This window comes from Monodelphis domestica, chromosome 5 (genome assembly GCF_027887165.1).
Source record: "Monodelphis domestica isolate mMonDom1 chromosome 5, mMonDom1.pri, whole genome shotgun sequence".
NCBI lineage: Eukaryota > Metazoa > Chordata > Mammalia > Didelphimorphia > Didelphidae > Monodelphis > Monodelphis domestica.
The window spans coordinates 305,542,303-305,563,519 of record NC_077231.1 but is presented as its reverse complement, the minus strand read 5'-3'; the positions used below and the strand labels follow the sequence as shown (position 1 = coordinate 305,563,519).

The 21,217-nt window shown below is 35.8% G+C and overlaps 1 protein-coding gene across 4 annotated transcripts in view; it reads left to right on the top strand.

Annotated features, from left to right (window-relative positions):
* Window positions 1–21,217, top strand: part of TOPAZ1 (testis and ovary specific TOPAZ 1) — an 84,847-nt gene that overhangs the window by 27,747 nt on the left and 35,883 nt on the right. For all 4 annotated transcript variants that reach the window (XM_056800400.1, XM_056800398.1, XM_056800399.1 and 1 more), the window contains exons 5-9: window positions 1,396–1,460; window positions 8,699–8,838; window positions 10,185–10,270; window positions 10,974–11,102; window positions 17,381–17,444. In XM_056800400.1, coding sequence (XP_056656378.1) covers window positions 1,396–1,460; window positions 8,699–8,838; window positions 10,185–10,270; window positions 10,974–11,102; window positions 17,381–17,444 — 484 coding nt within the window. The remainder of the gene's footprint in view (window positions 1–1,395; window positions 1,461–8,698; window positions 8,839–10,184; window positions 10,271–10,973; window positions 11,103–17,380; window positions 17,445–21,217) is intronic.

Here is a 21,217-nt window from a genome sequence, read left to right as displayed (position 1 = left end):
TTCACCTCTCAAATGACCTGGAGAAGGAAATGTCAAACCATTCTAGTATTTCTGCCAAAGAAAACCCAAGATAGGGTCACAAAGAGTCAGATGCCACGGAACAGCAACAAAGTTATTGGGCTTTAATTTTGTGTAGGAATCAAAATGAAGGATAGGGTTTGCTGTAGTTACATTAGTTTATGTGACGTGTAGTAAATACTAGTATACTTGTTCATTCACATTTTTGTAGATAAACTTAAGCCTTCAAAAACTGCTCACATTAATAGATCTAAAGTTTACATAACCATTTTCTCATTTGATTCTCACAAGCTTCTAAAGATGGCTGCCATTCTGATTTCCATTTTTCAGATGAAGAAGCTGAGGCTTAAAGAGGTTAAGAGTCACATAGCTAGTAAATGACTGATTTCGGATTTGGACTAAGATCTTTTTGACGCCAAGCCCTGCCTTCTTGGATACTCTATGGTGCTGCTGTATGTTCAAATGTTTCTGAACCTTTAGCATGGCAACATTCTTCAGGTTTTCTAACCCATTAGCTCTATGACTTAACACTTACTAAAGACTGGCATCTCTTCAGAATCCTCTTCCACATCCTCACTACTTGGCTTCTTATGTCTCTAGAAATGGTAATTTCTGAATGCTACTTCCATATAGTAAACTCTATATTTGACAAAGGAATATGGAACTAAAGAATTTTCTATATTTAAGCACCAGGTATCTAGGATGATCTAAACCCTTTTTATCTACTAGGTGTTTTCATTGGGAAGAAAGTAAAAAAGCCCTTGCTAGAACTTTACTTTCTCTTTTATGTCATGCGAATAGGAAACAAAACCCAAGGATAGAAACCAACACCTAAGATCTGATCACTTGTTTAGTACATTATATTAAAAGAACTTGAGGTGCCTGGGCTTAATCAAGATTTCTAAATTATTGGCAGTTATTTGAGGGAAAATAACCATACAATAAATAGCTATAGTCATTTTTTCCAAGCAAAATATAGTCTAAAGGTGTTTAAATATTTATAGCAAATTATAAATTTCTCAACACTTTTTGAAAAATGAAAATGAAAATTGATCTGACTTGGCATTTTGTTTTAAATATTAGGAAGCAAACAACTTGACTTATCAGAAACTTTAACCTTTTGGCTTATATGATCTATATGAGTGAAGTTTGGAAATGCATTGCTGTGATTCTTATGCTTCAGTGACCATGTAAAATCATATAAAAATGCAATGATTCTGTTATTTTTTAGAGCTATGTAAGAAACTGAGTCTCTAACTTTGACTAAATGTAGCTTGATAACAAATTGCTTTAAATTTGCTTCCTGTTAAACCTAGCTTTTGTAAATTATAACGCTAATTTTCATCTAAAACATGTTTACCCCTGATCTCTTCACAGTGTAAATTTTCAAGTAGTGTGGCAATAAAAGAAGAAAAAGAAAATATTTATGAAGTTGAGAAAAGGTTTGTCAAAATATTTTTAAAGCACTATAATTTTACATGATATTTTAAAAGGTATTAATACAATTTGTAACTTAAGCAATGGGTCAAATTTGGAACATGATTTGTTGAAAATGTCAGAAAATTAGTATAGTATACTATGAGAATTGTTGTTCTTTACCAAAAGAGACTTGGGTTTCTTAAGACTAGTATATATGTGTCTGAGTCAGAAAATATTGCTAAAAGAACCAGGAAAACATTGTACACAGTAACAGCAATATTGTGGAAAGATCAAATGTGATAACTACTGACAGCAATACAATGACCCAGAACAATTGTAAGGGACTTATGAAAAAGAATGCTATACACCTCCAGGAAATAATTTTTGGAGTAGAAGAAATGCAGATGAAAACATATGGTTTATCACCTGTTGTGTATATGTTTGAGTTTTGGTTTTGTAAGATTATTCACTTATAAAAATGAATAATATGGATATATGTTTTGCATGAAAATATATATATTACCCAAATTGAATTGCTTGCCAACTCTGGGAGGGGGAAGGGAGAATGGAGGAAGACAATTTGGATCATATAACTTCAGAAAATTTCTGTGAAAATTTGTTACTAAAATAAAAAATAAATTTAAAAAACATATTGCTAAAGAAAAAAAACCCAGAAGAGATAAATACTACAGGGGGAATATTTGGTCTTGTGAATGTTTTAGAAGCAAAAACAAGAATGGACAATCATGCCACTTTTTTTTTTCCTAGATTCACATTTGATGAGTACATTTAGAAATAACATTTAGAGTTCACATAAACTTTGTATCTTATAATTCACTCCCTTATTTTACTAAAAGAAACTGAAAGGGGGCAGCTGGGTAGCTCAGTGGATTGAGAGTCAGGCCTAGAGACGGGAGGTCCTAGGTTCAAATCTGGCTTCAGACACTTCCCAGCTGTGTGACCCTGGGCAAGTCACTTAACCCCCATTGTCTAGCCCTTACTACTCTTCTACCTTGGAGCCAATACACAGTATTGACTCCAAGACGGAAGGTAAGGGTTTAAAAAAAAAAAAGAAAGAAACTGAAGCCCAGAAAACAAAATAGCCAAGAAATTAAAGCTGATTATTATTGAAAGAAGCTAGATACAAATTAGGTTGGTATATAGCATTTAAAACTTCAAAAACTGCGGTATATGATTATAAAATTTTAAAACAAAGATAGGAAAGGTCAGTTTAGCCCAACCCCCTCATTTTATAGATAAGGAAAGAGAGGCTCAATAATGAATGACTTGCCCAAGGCCATCTTGTTAGTAACTCAATTCTTTTGCCTACAAATGCAGTACTCTCCCTTTCCCTCTTCCAAATCATGTTTCTCATGAGTTAACCATTTGGAAAATCTTATAAAAAGGAAAATTATCCAAAAGACAAACTTTATATGTTGGAGGAGCTGAGCTTAAACTAAAATAGTGTCTACCTGTTTTATAAAATACATCAAAATATATAAATCAACTTGTCTTTGCCAGTTCCGCCTTAACTCTTTGACTGGAAAATTATCTAACTTCTTGGTTTTTTTTTTTTAATTCTAAAATGAATTTATTTAGTCAATTTAGAACATTATTCCTTGATTACAAGAATCATATTATTTCCCTCCCTCTCCTCCCTCCACCCTTCCCATAGCCAACATGCAATTTCATTGGGTATTACATGTGTCCTTAATCAGAACCTATTTCCATATTGTTGGTGTTTGCATTAGGATGCTCATTTAGAGTCTACATCCCCAGCTATATCCCCTCTACCCATGTATTCAAGCAGTTGTTTTTCTTCAGTGTTTCTACTCCCACAGTTTTTCCTCTGAATGTGGATAGTGTTTTTTCTCATAGATCCCTCCAAGTTGTTCAGGATCACTGCATTGCCACTAAAAGAGAAGTCCATTACATTCAATTGTACCACAGTGTATCAGTTTGTGTGTACAATGTTTTCCTGGTTCTGCTCCTCTCACTCTGCATCTCTTCCTGGAGGTTGTTCCAGTCCCCATGGAATTCTTCCACTTAATTATTCTTTTGAGCACAATAATATTCCATCACCAACATATATCACAATTTATTCATCCATTCCCCAATTGAAGGGCATCCCTTCATTTCCCAGTTTTTTGCCACCACAAAGTGTGACAAGGAAATCACTTTAAAAGACTGATATATATTAATTTAAGGTCGCCAAGGAATTCAGCTATGTAATTCCTAAATGAAAACTCATGTCAGCAGTCAACCTTTTATAGAGTTTAATTACAAACAGGAGGAAGAAAGGAATTAGAGATAGAGAGAGAGAGAAGGAGAGGGAGAGAGAGAAAGGGGAGAGAAGGGAATAGGGCTTAAATACCCCTTCTGTTTAGGCTGGGCCAAAAGGCCCAAGCCCTTAGATAGCTGAGGCAAAGAAAGGAGATCAGTCCCTATTACTCACGTGACCAAAATGGAGAAACAGTCTCAGGGGCCTCCACCTCCAGCTTCCTTCAGAGCCAACTCTCAAAGCACCACCTCTCAGAGCAAAAACCTCTCCAACCACCCCCCCAGTCCTCAGACCCCTCTCTCTTTAAGGAAACCATCCAAGTTCCCTCCCCTCAGTTCTCACATCTACCAATCACTATCCATGTCTTCCCTGTGCCAATGGTGGCTCTACCTTAACCCAGGACCACCCAGAGGTCTGTGGCTTTGCACATGTCTGTTGAAGGTCATATTCTCAAATAATTAAATCTTGATCCTTTGCTGCAGCCCTCCCTAAATCCTGTTAGGACTGAGTGGGGTGGAAATTGTATTTTCCAAGACCTGGTTCTGTCATTCCAAGTATCTCTATTGTATCAATTCTAAAATCAATCATGACTCAAAGAAATTCCTGTTCTATGCTTAAGCATAGGTCAAAGCCCTTTCCATTGTTCAGCAAAAGGTTTCTGTCCTAAAGTAATCTTAAGAAGGGAGAAGGAGGAACCTCCCATGCCAATGGGGTTCACATTCCAATAGAGTTCCCACTATCAATAGGAAATTTTTCAAGTATGAAATTTCCCAATGGTGAAATTTCCAACATTTATAAGTCTAAGAAATTTTAAGGTTTACAAAAGAGAGCAGCTATGAATATTCTTGTACAAGTCTTTTTCCTTATTATCTCTTTGGGGTACAAACCCAGCAGTGCTATGGCTGGATCAAAGGGCAGACAGTCTTTTAGCACCCTTTGTGCATAGTTCCAAATTGCCCTCCAGAATGATTGGATCAATTCACAACTCTACCAGCAATGCATTAATGTCCCAACTTTGTCACATCCCCTCCAGCATTCATTACTTTCCATAGCTGTCATGTTAGCCAATCTGCTAGGTGTGAGGTGATACCTCAGAGTTGTTTTGATTTGCATCTCTCTAATTATAAGAGATTTAGAACATTTTTCCATGTGCTTATTAATAGTTTTGATTTCTTTTTAATTGAAAATTGCCTATTTATGTCCCTTGCCTATTTATCAATTGGAAAATGGCTTGATTTTTTGTACAATTGATTTAGCTCTTTATAAATTTGAGTAATTAGACCTTTATCAGAGGTTTTTGTTATGAAGATTGTTTCCCAATTTGTTGCTTCCCTTCTAATTTTGGTTGCATTGGTTTTGTTTATACAAAACCTTTTTAATTTAATGTAATCAAAATTATTTATTTTACATTTTGTGATTTTTTTTCTAGCTCTTGCTTGGTCTTAAAATCTTTCCTTTCCCAAAGATCTGACAGGTATACTATTCTCTGTTCACCTAATTTGCTATTTATATTCAAGTCATTCACCCATTCTGAGCTTATCTTGGTGTGGGGTATGAGATGTTGAGCCAAACCTAATCTCTTCCATAGTGTCTTCCAATTTCCCCAGCAGTTTTTAACAAATAGTGGGTTTTGGTCTCAAAAGCTGGGATCTTTGGGCTTATCATAGACTGTCTTGCTGAGGTCGCTTACCCCAAGCCTATTCCACTGATCCTCCTTTCTGTCTCTTAGCCAGTATCAAATTGTTTTGATGACTACTGCTTTATAGTATAGTTTGAGATCTGGCACTGCAAGACCACCTTCCTTTGCATTTTTTTTCATGATTTCCCTGCATATCCTTGATCTTTTCTTCTTCCAAATGAACTTTATGTTTTTTTCTAATTCAGTAAAAAGTTTTTTTGGTAGTTCAATGGGTATGGCACTAAATAAGTAAATTAATTTGGGTAGGATTGTCATTTTTATTATGTTAGCTTGTCCTACCCATGAGCAGTCAATGTTTTTCCAGTTGTTTTGATCTAGTTTTAGTTGTGTGGAGAGTGTTTTGTAATTGTGTTCACATAGTTCCTGTGTTAGTCTCAGCAGATATTCCTAAATATTTTATATTGTCTAGGGTGATTTTAAATGGGATTTCTCTTTCTAATTCTTGCTGCTGAGATGTGTTGGAGATATATAGAAATGCTGATGACTTGTGTGGGTTTATTTTGTATCCTACAACTTTGCTAAAGTTATTGATTATTTCAACTAGCTTTTTGATTAATTCTCTAGCATTCTTTAAGTAGACCATCATATCATCTGCAAAGAGAGATAGCTTGGTCTCCTCATTGCCTATTTTAATACCTTCAATTTCTTTTTCTTCTCTAATTGCTACAGGTAGTTTTTTCTAGTACAATGTTAGAGGTGATAATGGGCATCCTTGTTTCACTCCTGATCTTATTGGAAAGGCTTCTAGTTTTTATCCCCATTGAGGATGATGTTTCCTGATGGTTTTAGATATATAGTGTTTATTATTTTTCGGAAAGGCCCTTCTATTCCTAAGCTTTCTAGTATTTTCAATAGGAATGAGTGTTGTATTTTGTCAGAGGCTTTTTCTGCATCTATTGAGATAATCATGTGATTTTTATTGGTTTGCTTGTTAATATGGTCAATTATGTGGATGGTTTTCCTAATATTGAACCATCCTTGCATTCCTGGTATGAATCCTACCTGGTCATAGTAAATAACCCTCGTGATCACTTGCTGGAGTCTTTTTGGTAGTATCCTATTTAAGATTTTTGCATCTATATTCATTAAGGAGATTGGTCTATAGTTTTCTTTCTCTGTTTTTGACCTGCCTGGCTTTGGACTCAGTACCATATTTGTGCCGTAAAAGGAATTTGGTAGAACTCCTTTGCTTATTCTGTCAAATAGTTTGTATAATATTGGTATTAGTTGTTTTTTGAATGTTTGATAGAATTCATGTGTGAATCCATATGGACCTGAGGATTTTTTCTTAGGGAGTTCTTTGATGACTTAATCAATTTCTTTTTCGGATATGGGGTTCTTTAGGTAGTCTATTTCTTCCTCTGTTAGTCTAGGCAATTTATATTTTTGTAAATATTCATCCATATCACCTAGATTGCCATATAATTAGGCATAATAATTTTTTTAATGATTGCCTTAATTTGCTCTTTACTACAGGTGAGATCACCCTTTTCATCTTGGATATTGTCAATTTTGTTTTCTTCTTTCCTTTTTATAATTAGATTGACCAGTACTTTGTCTATTTTATTTATTTTTTCAAAGTACCAGCTTCTAGTCTTATTTATTAAATCAATAGTTCTTTGACTTTCAATTTTATTAATTTCTCCTTTGATTTTTAGGATCTCTAATTTAGTCTTCATCTGAGGAGTTTTAATTTGTTCGCTTTCTAGTTTTTTAATTTGCATGCCCAATTCATTGACCTCTGCCCTCTCTAATTTGTTAATATATGAAGTCAAGGATATGAATTTCCCCCTGAGTACTGCTTTGGCTGCATCCCATAGATTTTGAAAGGATGCCTCATCATTGTCATTTTCTTCAATGAAGTTATTAATTATTTCTATGATTTGTTCTCTAACCGGTTCTGGAGAATTGTTTAATTTCCAGTTAATTTTTTATTTGTCTTTTCTATGAACCTTTACAAATTATTATTTTCATTGCATTGTGATCTGAGAAGGTTGCATTTATTATTTCTTCTCTTTTGTACTTGTTTGAAATGTTTTTATGCCCTAATAAATGGTCAATCTTTGTGAATGTACCATGTGCTACTGAAAAGGTGTATTCCTTTTTGTCCCTATTTATTTTTCTCCACATATGCAGTAGCCCTGAAGAATTCAGGCTGATGAACTCATTGCTAGTCAATCATCAGATGACTTAGAATCTTAGTGAGCCTTCTCCCACTATTTCCCTGTCACACAATAAATACAATTCATCTTTTTAATTCCCCTGTAAAAATCCCTTATAAAAAAGTCATTAATCTTAGTTAATTTTACTATAAATTTTCTAGAGCAAATGTTCTGGTTAGAATGAAATTTTACTTGTTATTAGATAATTACTTTAACATTTTAAATCACTGTGATTTTCCCTCTTGTATGGGAAATTCTTCAACTAATGTAGATTTTGACCCTTCCTAACTAATTAAATGTTCTTCAGAAGCACCTTCCAGAACCCTGGCTTCTCTGAATATAATTGGGCCAACCATTACACATTTTGTGACCCTCATCATATGCTAATCCTCTGCCATGAATTAGGGCTGGCCAGGGCTGATAATTCCTTAATACTTTTTTTTTCATTTTTTATTGTCATGCAAAACACAATGTTCATTGTTGTAAGAGCAAACTCATACATAACCAAAGCCCCAATATAAGACCAAAGATTCAGTGATGTGAAAGACAATTCTTAATGGTTCTTTCTCTTGGAGATGGAGAGCATTCCCCATCATAAATCTTTTAGGATTGTCCCAGATCATTGCACTGCTGAGAATAGCCAAGTTTTCACAGATAATTATCGTCCAATATTGCTGTTACTGTGTACAATGTTCTCCCGATTCTGCTTATTTCACTCTGCATCAGTTCCCACAGATCTTTCCAGCTTTTTCTGAAATCATCTTGCTTATTTCTTATAACACAATAGTATTCCATTACCAACACATACCACAATTTGTTCAGCCATTCCTCAATTGATGGACATCCTCTCAATTTCAATTCTTTGCTACCACAAAAAGAACAGCTATAAATATTTTTGTACAAGTACGTCCTTTCCCCTTTAAAAAAAATTTTTTTTTGCAAAGTTATCTTCAGACCATGTCAGAACATAAAAGTAAGACTTTGGGAAAGCTAATTAAGCATAGTAAATTTATTTTTAAGTTCTAAAGCCATTTTGTAGAACTTAGGATACTACAAGTAATACTTGATAATTCACTGATTTAACAAATTTTGGTTGCAATTTGTTTTCTTTTCATATAGCAAGGATTCTAAATATGCAGAGATTCTCACGGGTGAGCGTCAGATAGCATCTCTGTGTCCAACAACCCCATGCCTGCCAATACCTTCTTTGAATATAAAAGCTCATCAGGATGGCACAATCCTGAAACCCTGGATGAATGGTATTATATTCTGAACAATAACAATCTGTTGTCTTTGTTGCTATTTTAATAACTAGGAGAAGGGGGAGTGTGATGTCCAATGAAAGCTGCAGTCATGGTTTAGAAAGTCACTATTAATATTCATCTATTAATATACAAAAGCTTCCACCCAGTGATTTATTACTATTGGCACAGTGAAATCATGATTATATGTGACAGGGGAAAGGTGCATTATTATAAGTAAATGGGATTTACAAGACTTTTCTTTATTTTACATATTATTTGAAAATAAAGTTGCAAGATATCATAGAAGAGTGTTATACTTGAAGTTGAAAGCATCAGATTCAAATCCTGGGCCTGATCCCTACTAACAGTGTGACTTTGAGCCAAGTCACAGAAACGCAGAGAGCCTCCATTTCCATCATCTATTTTTGGAGCTAATAATACCTATGTGATTTGCTTAATCTAAGGATCAAATGGGATCACATAAATGGCTTCAAAAATCTGATATTATAGAATTTTGAAGTGGTTGTCACTATTTTATTCAGGCTTCCTGGAAATTCATAATGTTTCCACCCAAATCCTGAAACCACAGCAGCTTCACTCAGGAAGCTACCTTGTTCTCATTCAGCTCCATTGTTCTGTGCTTCTTTCCTCCAATTCCACTGACAGTACCACCTGAGTAGACCTAGCCTTTAATTCACAATCTTTTGGAGGAGAAAAGGAGATCATCATTGTATTAGGCAAAAAGGCCTTTCTAATAGTAATGATTTTGATACCATTGTTTTTTCTTCTTGATTCTTTGATATTACCACTAAAATTTTCTGCTGCATATAATGGATGGTGTGTGTATGTATATATGTTACATATGTGTGGGTACATATATGTATATTTTCCCCATGTATTTCATGCAAAAGTTTTACCACCACCTGTCTCTACCCTTACACACACACACACACACACACACACACACACACACACACACACACACACACACACACGTCAGGAAATGGAGGGGCTTTCAGTAGACCACTGGGAATAGTCAGTGGCCCTGGGTCAGAACAAACCACAGATCTCCTCTCTGGACAAGTAGCTTCCTTCTATGGCCACCCTTCAGGTGAGTTTAAAATCTGTTTTCACAATGCTGTATTAGGTTCATTATGGATATCTGGGGAAAGACTGTTGTTTGCAATGTTAATAGCACCTTGACTTTCAAGAAAATTTGTCCCTCCTGTGGTAGAAGAGTTTGTCTCTGACTCATACAGAAATTTATTCTTCCCAAAGTTTTAAGAAAAATCAACACATTTAAGTAAAGTTTATGACTATGAAGGAATAGTAATAGTAATTCATTTATATCTCTTTTCCAGATTTTAGATTTTCAGGGAAATATCCTCTCCTGATGTTGCAAAATCCAGAAAATTGTGAAATTTTTAAAAGGGAAAAAAATGCAGGGGTGAGTGCCTCATCTTTTTTGAATGAGCTTCCCCCACAGGACTTAATGGTATTTCCTTGCTTGTCCTCATATAGAGCAGAAGTCAAAGTAGGGCTTTATTGGGAGAGTAAAAAAATGATAACTTACCTGAGAAGACAGCCAAATTGGGGGGGGGGGGGGTTGGAATAAAGACAAGTTATGGAAGGATGTTACAAAGAGGAGTGATGGGTCCTGTTATTAAGCACTGATCACTGGAGGAGATACAACTCTGAAAAGAGAGAGAATTCAGGTTGGGGTTGGGAGGAATCCAAGGTGGTTATGAGAAGCTCCTTCTTAGAAATACTGAAGGCAGATTTCCTACATTTTCATTAATTGTCTGGTGACTCTATATCAGATTAAGTGTTTTTCATGTCCTCCTATTTCTTGTGTTTTCTCAGTTAAGCAAACTTCTAAATGTATGTTGAACAATAAGTTACAACCTTATTAGAAATTATATTGGGGAAAGTAGAAAAATTGGTAGAAAACCTGAATTTTTCTTTTGCTAATTTGTTGATTTTCTTATTAAATTAGCACTGAATAATCTTGCTCGTTTTTGTATATATAACATTCCCACCTGTTCTTAATGTCTCATATCCTCCTTCCCACACAGATATTACCTATTTTTTATTAGCCAAAAACATTTATCTTTTTTTCTCTCTTCCTTTAAAAAAAAAAACAACCTTAGATGTTCCAGAAGTCCCTAGGATTGATGATGTTACCTCATGGATATTGCAGATATCATTTTAATACATTACATGGCTGTGATCGATCACTGTGTAAATTTACCCATGTTCTTGAACAAGCGCATGAAAAGGTAAAGTCTCTAAGGGTTTCGAACATTAAGGAGAGGTTATTTGTAGTAAACATCTAAGAAAATTGGAAGTTTGGCTTATACCTGTGTTTTATTTAAAATTAATGGTTCTAAGATGATGGATTTAAATATTTTCTACTTCTCTTAAAAGTTAGTCATTTTTATTAAGCTTCAACAGATAAGATTAACATTACATACAAAATGGCCAGATATAGTAGTTTCTTCAGCCCTCAGTGAGGTCAATTTCTATTTCTGTTTTATTGATGAGCCAGTTCTTGATCTTTTTCTTATCATTACATTACATAAGAGAAAGTATCTACCCCCCCACCACCACCATTTCCTGAAATGCATCCTGATGAGTCCTCAATCAGAAAAGATTTTTGTAGTTACAGTCCATCTTTCAATATATTATTTATCCTTTTAAGTTTAAAAATCATTTCCAAAAAAGATGTTGACCTACAAGTGAAGTAACAAATGAGAAGCTCATTAACTTACTATACCAGTAAAGGGAAATAATGTTGGCCACAAACCAGAAAGAACTCAGCCCAGATCCAGCAGATATTCACATTTAATCCTGATGGGCCCTATGGATTGTCCCAAACTTGATAGAAATGGCAGGATGCCCTGAGTAAGATGTCTTGCCTTGTTTTGCTGTGCAGGTCATTTGCTGCTGTATCAGAAAAGGCAGGAGCTGGGGTTTTTGTCTTTTTCTTTAGTCATGTGTGGTTCATGATCAGGTTCTATACTGCTTTGGGATCCAGGACAGAAGCAGCTCTGAGGGCACTCCCAAAGTAGCATCATATCTGGCACCATTAGATACAGAACCACATAACTGCTTTTTTAACCTTATCTTTCATCCCAAAATTGATACCAAATATTAGTTCTAAGGCAGAAGAGCGAGCAGTAAAGTCCAGGCAGTAGGGATTAAGTAACTTGCCCATCATACAACTAGTGTCTGAGGTCAGATTTGAACCCAGGACCTTCCATCTCCAGACCTGGTGGTCTATCCACTGAGCCATCTAGCTTCCCCCACATAACTGATTCTTCAAGGAAAGATTCAAATGATCCTCACTAGAGAATTGTGACACAGTGATGAACATCTTTGGGTCAGAACATGACACCCAGGAGGGAGATGCTTTTAGCGAGAAGAGAAGTACTGACTCAGGTCAGTCAGTGTGATCAGAATGACTGCCTAAGAGTGTCTAAGAGTCCCAAGAGAAATACAAGCTGATTTGGGGGGGGGGGGGGGGGTGGCCGGGGATGTACCTGCTTCTCAGTGAAAGGAAACGTCCAAAGATTAACCAGATTGGAAATCTTGTTAAGAAACATGTTAAGTTTCCCAAGGACTAGAGAAAAGGATTGGGTGACCAGAACTTCTGCCTACATGGTGCTTCCTAGAAACATGTTATTTATAAGAGTGACAAACAAAGGATAGACATATGTCAATCGTCGCAACCTCGAGTCTCACATTAGTATTTCCTGTGTGCTCTTTTTGGCACTTTTCAGGTTAAGTCTGTGCTCCTTGTTTTTTATCCCCTTTTTTCTGGAATCATACATAGACATTAATCACAGTCCCATAACATTTTATCAATAAATGGCAGGTTCCCATAGTTTACTACTTTTGGGTATGCATTGATATTATAGCAAGCATATATATATTTAATATATATATATATTAAACTTATATTACTGCAAAAAATAATATTAATTATATGTACCTTTTAGTACAAGAAATGAGAAAAAATCAAATATTCTTATCAAAATAAAAGAAAAGCAATAATAAATAAGGGGGAAAATCAGGAATTCAATGTGTCTTCAAAAAAAAACCAGCATCCATTTGTCTATGGATTATTATCTTCAATGCATATGATAGGGTAGAGTCAATCAGTCTCAACAGAATATGCTTTCTTCACATATGAGCAATGAATCCAAGAGCCCTTTTCTCCAACCTTTATAGATGTTGGAGTAGTTAACAATATTTGGAATGGTCCTTCCCACGAAGGCGGAGTTGCTCCAGTACCCTTGAAATTCTTAATATACACTTTGTCTCCTGGGTTCAGGTCATGAAGAGAAAAGTCTAATGGTCCAGCTTGTACTGCAGCTCCGGATTCATGAAGTTCACATAGTTAGCTGTGCTGTAACTCTTGTATATAGGAAGCAATAGTAGTATCTCCCCCTAATAGTGATGTATATGGAGGGGGAAAAGGTTTAGCCTTTAGTCCCTTTGTGGTTGCCATAAACTGTGACCACGAAAATGTGGGTTCAAGACTGTGAATTGCCAAACTGTAAAGATAATTTTAGTGTCTTGATTTAAATCAAAAATAAGTAGTCGCCATGGGAAAAATTCCCAAATATGAAATACCCAAGTCATCTGGGTCTTATGGAGATTTTAATTAATATAAATGAAGGAATTAAGGGAGGGGAGAGAGACAGAGTAAGAGAAAATAATAGAAAAGGCTAGGGCCTAGGCCATTGGCCTAGGCCTTTCTCTTTAAGAGAGAACCTAAGTCGGTCTTTAATCACTCACCACAAGATCTTTCCAAGCAAAACTCTGGTGTTCAAAGAGACGCTCCAGTTCAGCTCCTCAGCTCAACTAAGTTCAGCCACCAAGCCCTCCAGTTCAGCTTCCTAAGCTGAACTAAGTCCAGAGGCCTCTAACCTCCTTTTTAAAGAGAATTTTCTCCTATGTTACCTCCCCCTAAATTTTCACATCTACCAATCATGGTAGACGTTTCCCAAAGGCCTGACCATTCTTAATTCACATCTTGTTATCACCTTCTGGGTAGACTAAAACTTCACACCTCTTGCTAAGCTTGCTTGAACTTTTAGTGATTGATTTGACCTTTATAGGTACTTAGCACCCTTTTGTATTAGATCTAAAAATAGACCCAGCTTAAGGGCTTTTGCCTCACTAGAAGTATGAGTTAAGAACCTTCATTGTTCACTAAGGAGTTTTACAACTTTATCTTCCCCTAAAGTATGCCTAAGTATGGGTGGAGTAATGTAAAGTTCTCACATACATTCCTGACTAAGTACCTTCATTGTTACAATTAGGGGATAGCCTTAACCAAAAATGTTCTGATTTTAAGATTCATGCCAACTCATGTTAGGCTGAGCATTGCCAACCTCTTCCTCACTCTGAGGAACATGCAGAGTCTCCTGAGCCAGAGCCAGGTGTCAGAGTCCAGGAGTTTCTCTGAGAGTGCATTGAATGAAAGGACAGGTGAATGCATCCTTATCTCCCTTCCAATAGGACTTAACTTTTCTCAGGTTCAGTTTCCTTGTCTGTAAAATGGGAATAACAATTGCCTCCTCCTTTATAGGATTGCTTTGAGGATCAAATGAAATGATATGTGTAAAGCCTTTTGTTCTATGTAATTAGTACCCTTAAAGCACTTTGTAAATACTAGCTATTATTAGTATTCTTCTCTTTGTGTTAAAGGTGGCTTTACTATAGGAAAATCATTATCATGTGACTTAGATTACTTCACAGAAAAAAGACCTCCTAGAAATGTGAACAGTTTTCAAACAAAGAAATGCAAACTATTAACCATAAGAAAATGCCCCCAAGGACTATTCAGAAATGCTTATTAAAGCAGCTCTTGAGTTTTCACAGTTCCATCAACTTAGCAAAGATTAAAAAAATAATAATAATCTGATGTAGGAAGGTGTGTGGGACATGATGGCTGGTAGAACTGAACTGGTCCAACTATTGTAGAAAAGAATTTGCTATTTAAGAAAAGTCACTAGATTGGTATGCCCCAAGGAAGTCAAAGACAAGATGGTACCTTATAATGCAATGTTAATGGATGCATTTTCTGTGATAGCAAAAAGCTAGAAATAAAGTGGTTCATCTTAAGGATGGTTTGTAAACCTAATAGTATATTATAACACTATAAGAAGTTACTACTAGGAATAATTCAGAAATGGGAAGGTTCATATGAAGACGGGAAAACAAGATACACAGTGACTACAATTATAAAAGTAAAAGGCAATGAACTTAGATTAAATGCAACAATAAATCATAGTCCAAAAGGACAGATGATAAAACACATCTTCCTTTTCTCTTTAGTTTGGGAATCTGATAGGCAGATTAGATATTCAGAAATCTGCAACCATTTTGCCTCCCTGGAGCCAGGCACAGAGTTGGCACTTGTTGGTTGATTGATTGTGTTTATTTTGTCTTTATGTAGACAAGTTGTCCCTTCCCTATAGTAGTTCTTGGGCAGCAAGCATTGCCTTCTATTTTTTTATCTTTTTCTACCCAGGTGTATCTCAGTGCCTGGCACAGAGGAGGCACTTAAATGATTCTGCTGGGCCCCAGAACTAGCAGCAGTAGGTGGATATTGCAAAGAAGCAACTAAAGGCCTGAGAGAAGAGAAAACATCTTAACAGAGCTAGGCAAAAGTGGGCTGCCTTTTCCAAAGGTGGTAGATTATTCCTCTTCACAGATATTCAGGGGAAAGTGAACTGTTTAATCACCTATAAATCAATCATCAGATGTTTACTGAGCACCTCCTTTGTGCTAAGCACTGCATAAGGCTCTTACAGTACAAAGACAAAAATGAAATCACTCTTGTCCTTAAAGAGCTGATGTTCTATCTGGAGAGAGATGCCCATATGAGAATATACAAAGTCAATACAAGGTTATTTCAAAGAGAAAGAACTAGACCTTAGGAGAACAAAAAAGGCTTTATTTTGTATACATAGAGATTTTGAACCTTTGGACTTCGTCCCCCAGAAGTCCCTTAGTATTTCCCAAAATTCCCTTTAATCTCTCCTGCGCCACCACATTTGTGTGGTAACATTATGCTTTATAAGTTCTGTAGCTCCTCCCTCTTCCTCTTTTTTTCTCACAACCAGGCTGGGTTCAGGTAGTTCTTTCACTTTATTATTAATAAAACTTTAAAAATTTAATACTTAGTTACTGAATATTAATTTTAAAACCCACATTCATGGCGACCATGATGGAACTTCGGGGGGGGGGGGGGGGTGAAGTCCAAAAGTTCAAAATCTCCATTTATACAAGTTGGAGGTGGAATTTGAACTGAACTTGGAAAGAAATTAAGGATAATAGAGGTGCAAGTTAGTGCTTTCTAGGCATCCAGTAGGATAGAGAGCTGACTATGCTATAGTTCCTCATTTCCCCCACACGGGAAATGAGCAGAGGGCTTAAAGGTGTTATTAAAAGCAAGAGACACTATACAGATAGAATCAATAAGACTTGGCAACTGTTTGGAAATGAGAGGTAAAGGAGTGTGGGAAATCAGGGCTAATTGTGAGGTTGTGATTGGATGATACTTTCTGTCCAAATAGATATTAGAAGGGGGGTGTTGGAGGTGGGGAGAAATGGATTCTCTTGACATATTGAGTTTATTGTTATCAGTGGACATGTCATAGAGGATTTTTGTTTCAGTATATGTTGCACTAGGAGACCTTTTGAGATCCTTCCAACTCCAATTCTGAGATATGGCCCTTTTCTAGCTGACACATCTTCAATTTGTAAAACCATTGAGACTAACATTTGTCTCATGTGGAAAAACACAGTGGTCTAGGATGAAGTATCAAAACCTATAAAACTGTGGCCACAAATGGTGTGATATGGTTCTAGTCACTCAGGTTATTCAGTTGTTTGTAATGAATATCCAAAAATGCTTCCAAATAGTACGATCTATGATAATGCTTATTTTAAATTAAAACTGAGAAAAGTCTTGTTGATTCAGGAGCTAAAAGCAAAAGAGAACTGTATTTTTTCATTTCAACATGGGATGGTTTTGATCTAAAAATTAGTAACTGGATTTCCCAAGCAAGCAATCTCCCTACACTTGGCAAAGTAAAAAACACTATTATACAGAGCTTTCTTAGGAAAACTCTTCAGAGGTAGACAAGAAATGCAGTTTAACCCTAACCTTAACTCTTTGGGGCTTCCTACATAAAAGCTTTTACCATAAACTCACTTTTTTACTTTTTTATAAATTTAAAAATTTGAATGTTTTAATTATATACCTAGTAAATTATGTCCTGATATTCTGAAGAGATCAGTAATTTTTTTTTAAATTCATAACAATACTTTTTAATGGCTCCTAATACTAATATATATTTTAAGTTTGGCTATTTTCTTCCGTTTGTCAATGTGAATTAAGATCATCTTTTTCATCTCAAATGAGTTAAACTTAAGCAAGATGTGGAATAGCCAAGAAGATGGAAGCACCGTTTATGTGCATTTTATTTTAATGATCTGTTCAGAAATGCATCATAACAATTTTTCATGGCTTCTGCAGGTCTGCATGGAAATTCTTAAGAAATATATAAATATCGGTGAGGTGTGCTTGCTTCAACGTGCAGGTATGAGACACTGGTGAAATGTAATTCAGTAATTTGATTATTTCAAATATAAAGTTCAGTTGCATGTGTTAGACAATGAATATCATGTCCCAGGCATGAAAAAATCATGACTTACTCGAAAAGATTTTATTGATCCAAGAAAGTATTCAATTATATTTAGTGTTGTATTTATTTTAATACCATAACAATAATTATTAAGCTCCATTTTTTGTTATTTAGAAAACTTTCATATGCAGTCAGTTATGGAAAAAGATTTTGCTAAATCAGTTTGCTTACATAGGAAGTATTTGTCCTGTACTACTGGAATTACATATTGATTCTTTTATAGAAACATGCACAAATTGCATTATTTCTCCTACTGGCTTATGCAAATCCACTTTTTCTAAAACTCTTTTGCCCTGAGGAACATGGTAAATGGGGTTCTTGCTCCATGAAGATGGAACACAGGTGAGACAATATGTGTCTTCTTAAAGACATGTAAAATATACAAAGAGCACTTAGTTAACTCATGTCTGGACTTGTAGTTCAAAAGTAAACCCTCCCAATTTTCACCTGCCATTTTTTAAATGGCAGGTGAAAATTACCGGGTTAGAAGTAGAGGAGACAGGAATATAAAAGGTCTCTATTGCTTTTTGGCAATATTTTGTCAAAAAAAAAAGTATTCTTTTCTGAAATTTTCCTTTTGGTTAAATACTTTGAACAGTAAATATACAAGGGAGTAATATTTCAATGTCCCTGTCATCCCCATCCTTTTACCAAAACACTGAGCACAGCCCAGAAAAGCTGGAAGCTGGAGATATATCTACAACATTTGGGGAGACTGGAGAAGGGGGGGTATTGTGAAGAATATCTGAAATACAACCTGCACCAAAGGATACTAGGAACTCCTGAGATTGCCATGAAGCCATAGGCCCAGTGCCTGCAGGCTAACACTGGCTCACTCCACATTGGTGGGTGCCAAGTGACTTCAGTGCTGAGCTATTGAGAAGTCAGCCGCCCTGAGAAGCCAGATTGGGCAAATTTTAATACTATTGTGTAATTACCTTGAGACCCTATTGTATGAGGCCTCAAGACCCACAACAGACAGTGCCAACTCTACAGAGATCTTAAAGGTCTGGCTCTTTGGCAGCTAGAACAAGAGGAGCAATTTGATTGTGTCTAGATACTTTAGTCCTCTGGAATTTGTGGTTCATGTGGCACTGTTAGAATATTAAGAAATCATTCTTCTACATGTAGTATAGAATTGATGACCCATCCCATATGGGTCAAGCAGTCTTAATAATTTGTACAAAACAGAGGGAAGCTAGATGGCTCTGGACAGAGAGCCAGGCCTAGAGACAGGAGGTCCTGGGTTCAACTATGACCTCAGACACTCCTAGCTGTGTGACCCTGGGCAAATCATTTAAGTGCCCTTGCCTAGTGCTTGCCACTCTTCTGCCTTGGCACCACTATACAATAGTGATTCTAAGATCAAAGGCAGGGGTTTAAAAAAATTAGTATAAAGTAGAAAACAACTTAATCTATTCTTAAGTTGTCTGAATAATATCAAATAGTGCAAATCAAGTTATTCTTTATTGACTCCTATCATCACTGGCCCCAGGCACCTAGCCACAAAGTTGAATAGTTAAATATGTCCAAAAAACACCATGTATCAAAAAGAAGGTACTTTAATTGGACATGCTTACGTTATTCTGGGAGAAGGGCTTGGACATTTTGTACAAATGTGACAGAAGATAGGAATAGTCAGTGTTGGAGGTATTGTGGGAAAATTGGCCCCTCGGTATTTTGTGTTGAGGCTTTGAATCTGTACAGCAGTTGTGAAAAGCAGTTTTGAGTCATACAAATAAAAAGGAGCCATCTGCTAAGAAAATCCCTAGAGACCCCAGAATAGCTATAGCAGCACTTCTTGTGATGCAAAGAACTAGAAGCAAATTATAGACACCCGTCAATTGAAGAATGACTAAATGGATTAGGGTGCAAGTTACTGTGCTGTAAGAAATGGCAGCTATGATGAGAAGCAACGAAGGGTCCTCATGGAATGATCTGAAGGGTAATCAGCAAAGCTGAGAGAGCAATATTCACAGTGACTACAACAATGTAAATGAGGGAGAACAACCACAAAACAATCAAAAGGGCATGTGGCAAAATTAAAAAGAATAAGCATGGCTTCAAAGAAGAGTTATGAGAAGATAGCCTCCACCTCACAACTTCACAGATATGTGAGGTCGACAAGTGTGGAAAATGGCATATATTTTCAGATTTTTTTTAATGTATTGTTCAGTTTCTCATTTTTTTCTCTTCCTTTTCCACCCACAGAGAGAGAGAGTGCTGGTAGAAATTTTGGCAGTGTTAGAAAAATAGATATCAGTAATTTATAGAAAAGATTTAATATTGAAATTGGTCAAATGAAATTGGCTTATATGTTTAATTTCCCCTCTGATCTATTAGCCAATGGTTCACCAAAAGTCTTGTTGATACTAATCTTGATGTTTAGTTGAGAACCAATTAATTGATTCATTTTGCATCTACAAAATGCTCTGGTGTAAAGCAGTGAATGATAAGTCCCTTCAGATGACTAAAGACCTGTATTTCTCAAAGCAACCAGAGAAGACTATGTGGAGACTGGTATTAATGTTAATGCTATATAAAAATAAATTACATTAAAGCTACTGGGAAGAGAAAAGTAGGTCTCCTAAAGGAAATAGCATTGTCTATTTTGTAAAATACATTCTTTGGCAATCATTTTGAACCTCTGCTACTATGTATTTTATCAGTTAAATTTTAAAGTAAGAAGGGATATAGCAAAGTTCAAATACTTTGATGGCTAATTATACAGATGAAGGAGGTTTTTTTTCCTATTCTATTCTCATATTTCATATTAATTATCAAGGAAAACTTTCTCCATCCTCGATTCTATTTCTCTGAGCATGCTACCTTTTTTATGCTTCAATGTTTTCATGGCTAAATGATATCATTGATGTAGATTTCCCTTCCATCACAACCCAAAACTTCAATAAAATTCTTGTCTCTATTCTCCCATACTTCTTCAAAGAGTATCTAGCCAAATGTTTGGTAGTTGTCTTATATAAGAGATTCAGGAATTTTTTTTTTAATTCTATGTGCAAAGATTATCTAAATTTTATAAAATTTTCTACAAATATCTGCCTTCACCCTTCTATTTTTGTTAAAAGTTACTTTGGTACAAGAATAGAGCATTCACAAAAAAATTTTATGGTTAAGGAGAGTGTAGACTTTGAGTCAGCACTTACTGATGTCTTCTCAAATTTTTTTGTGGCAGTACTTTCTGTGACATTTTTTGTTTTAAACCATGAATAAATGAATAAAAAATATTAAGCATCTACTATGTGCCAAACATCAGCAATACAAATACCATCCCTGCTCTCAAGTAGTTTACATTCTAATAGTAGAAGACAACATAGAGAAGAGGTGGCCAAGGAAGGGGATTTTGTTTGGGGAATGAGGAAGTAATTGGCATGTTCTTTCCAGGTACAGGGGAATACTGATCTGATTATAATTCTATCTGAAAAGGAAAAGGGAGTAGGATATCCATTTACAAAAGGATAAATGACCAGGTCCCAGTAGTCTAGAAAGGTCAGCTTCAGGCAGGATAGATATGCCCTGCCTCCTCCAAAAAATATGGTTGAGGTAGAATATGAAGTATAACTGGAACCAGGTAGATAGAGTTGGCCATTTGCTATGTGGGATCTAGAACAAGAATCCTTACCAAACGGTCTCCTCCAGCACAGTTCTCT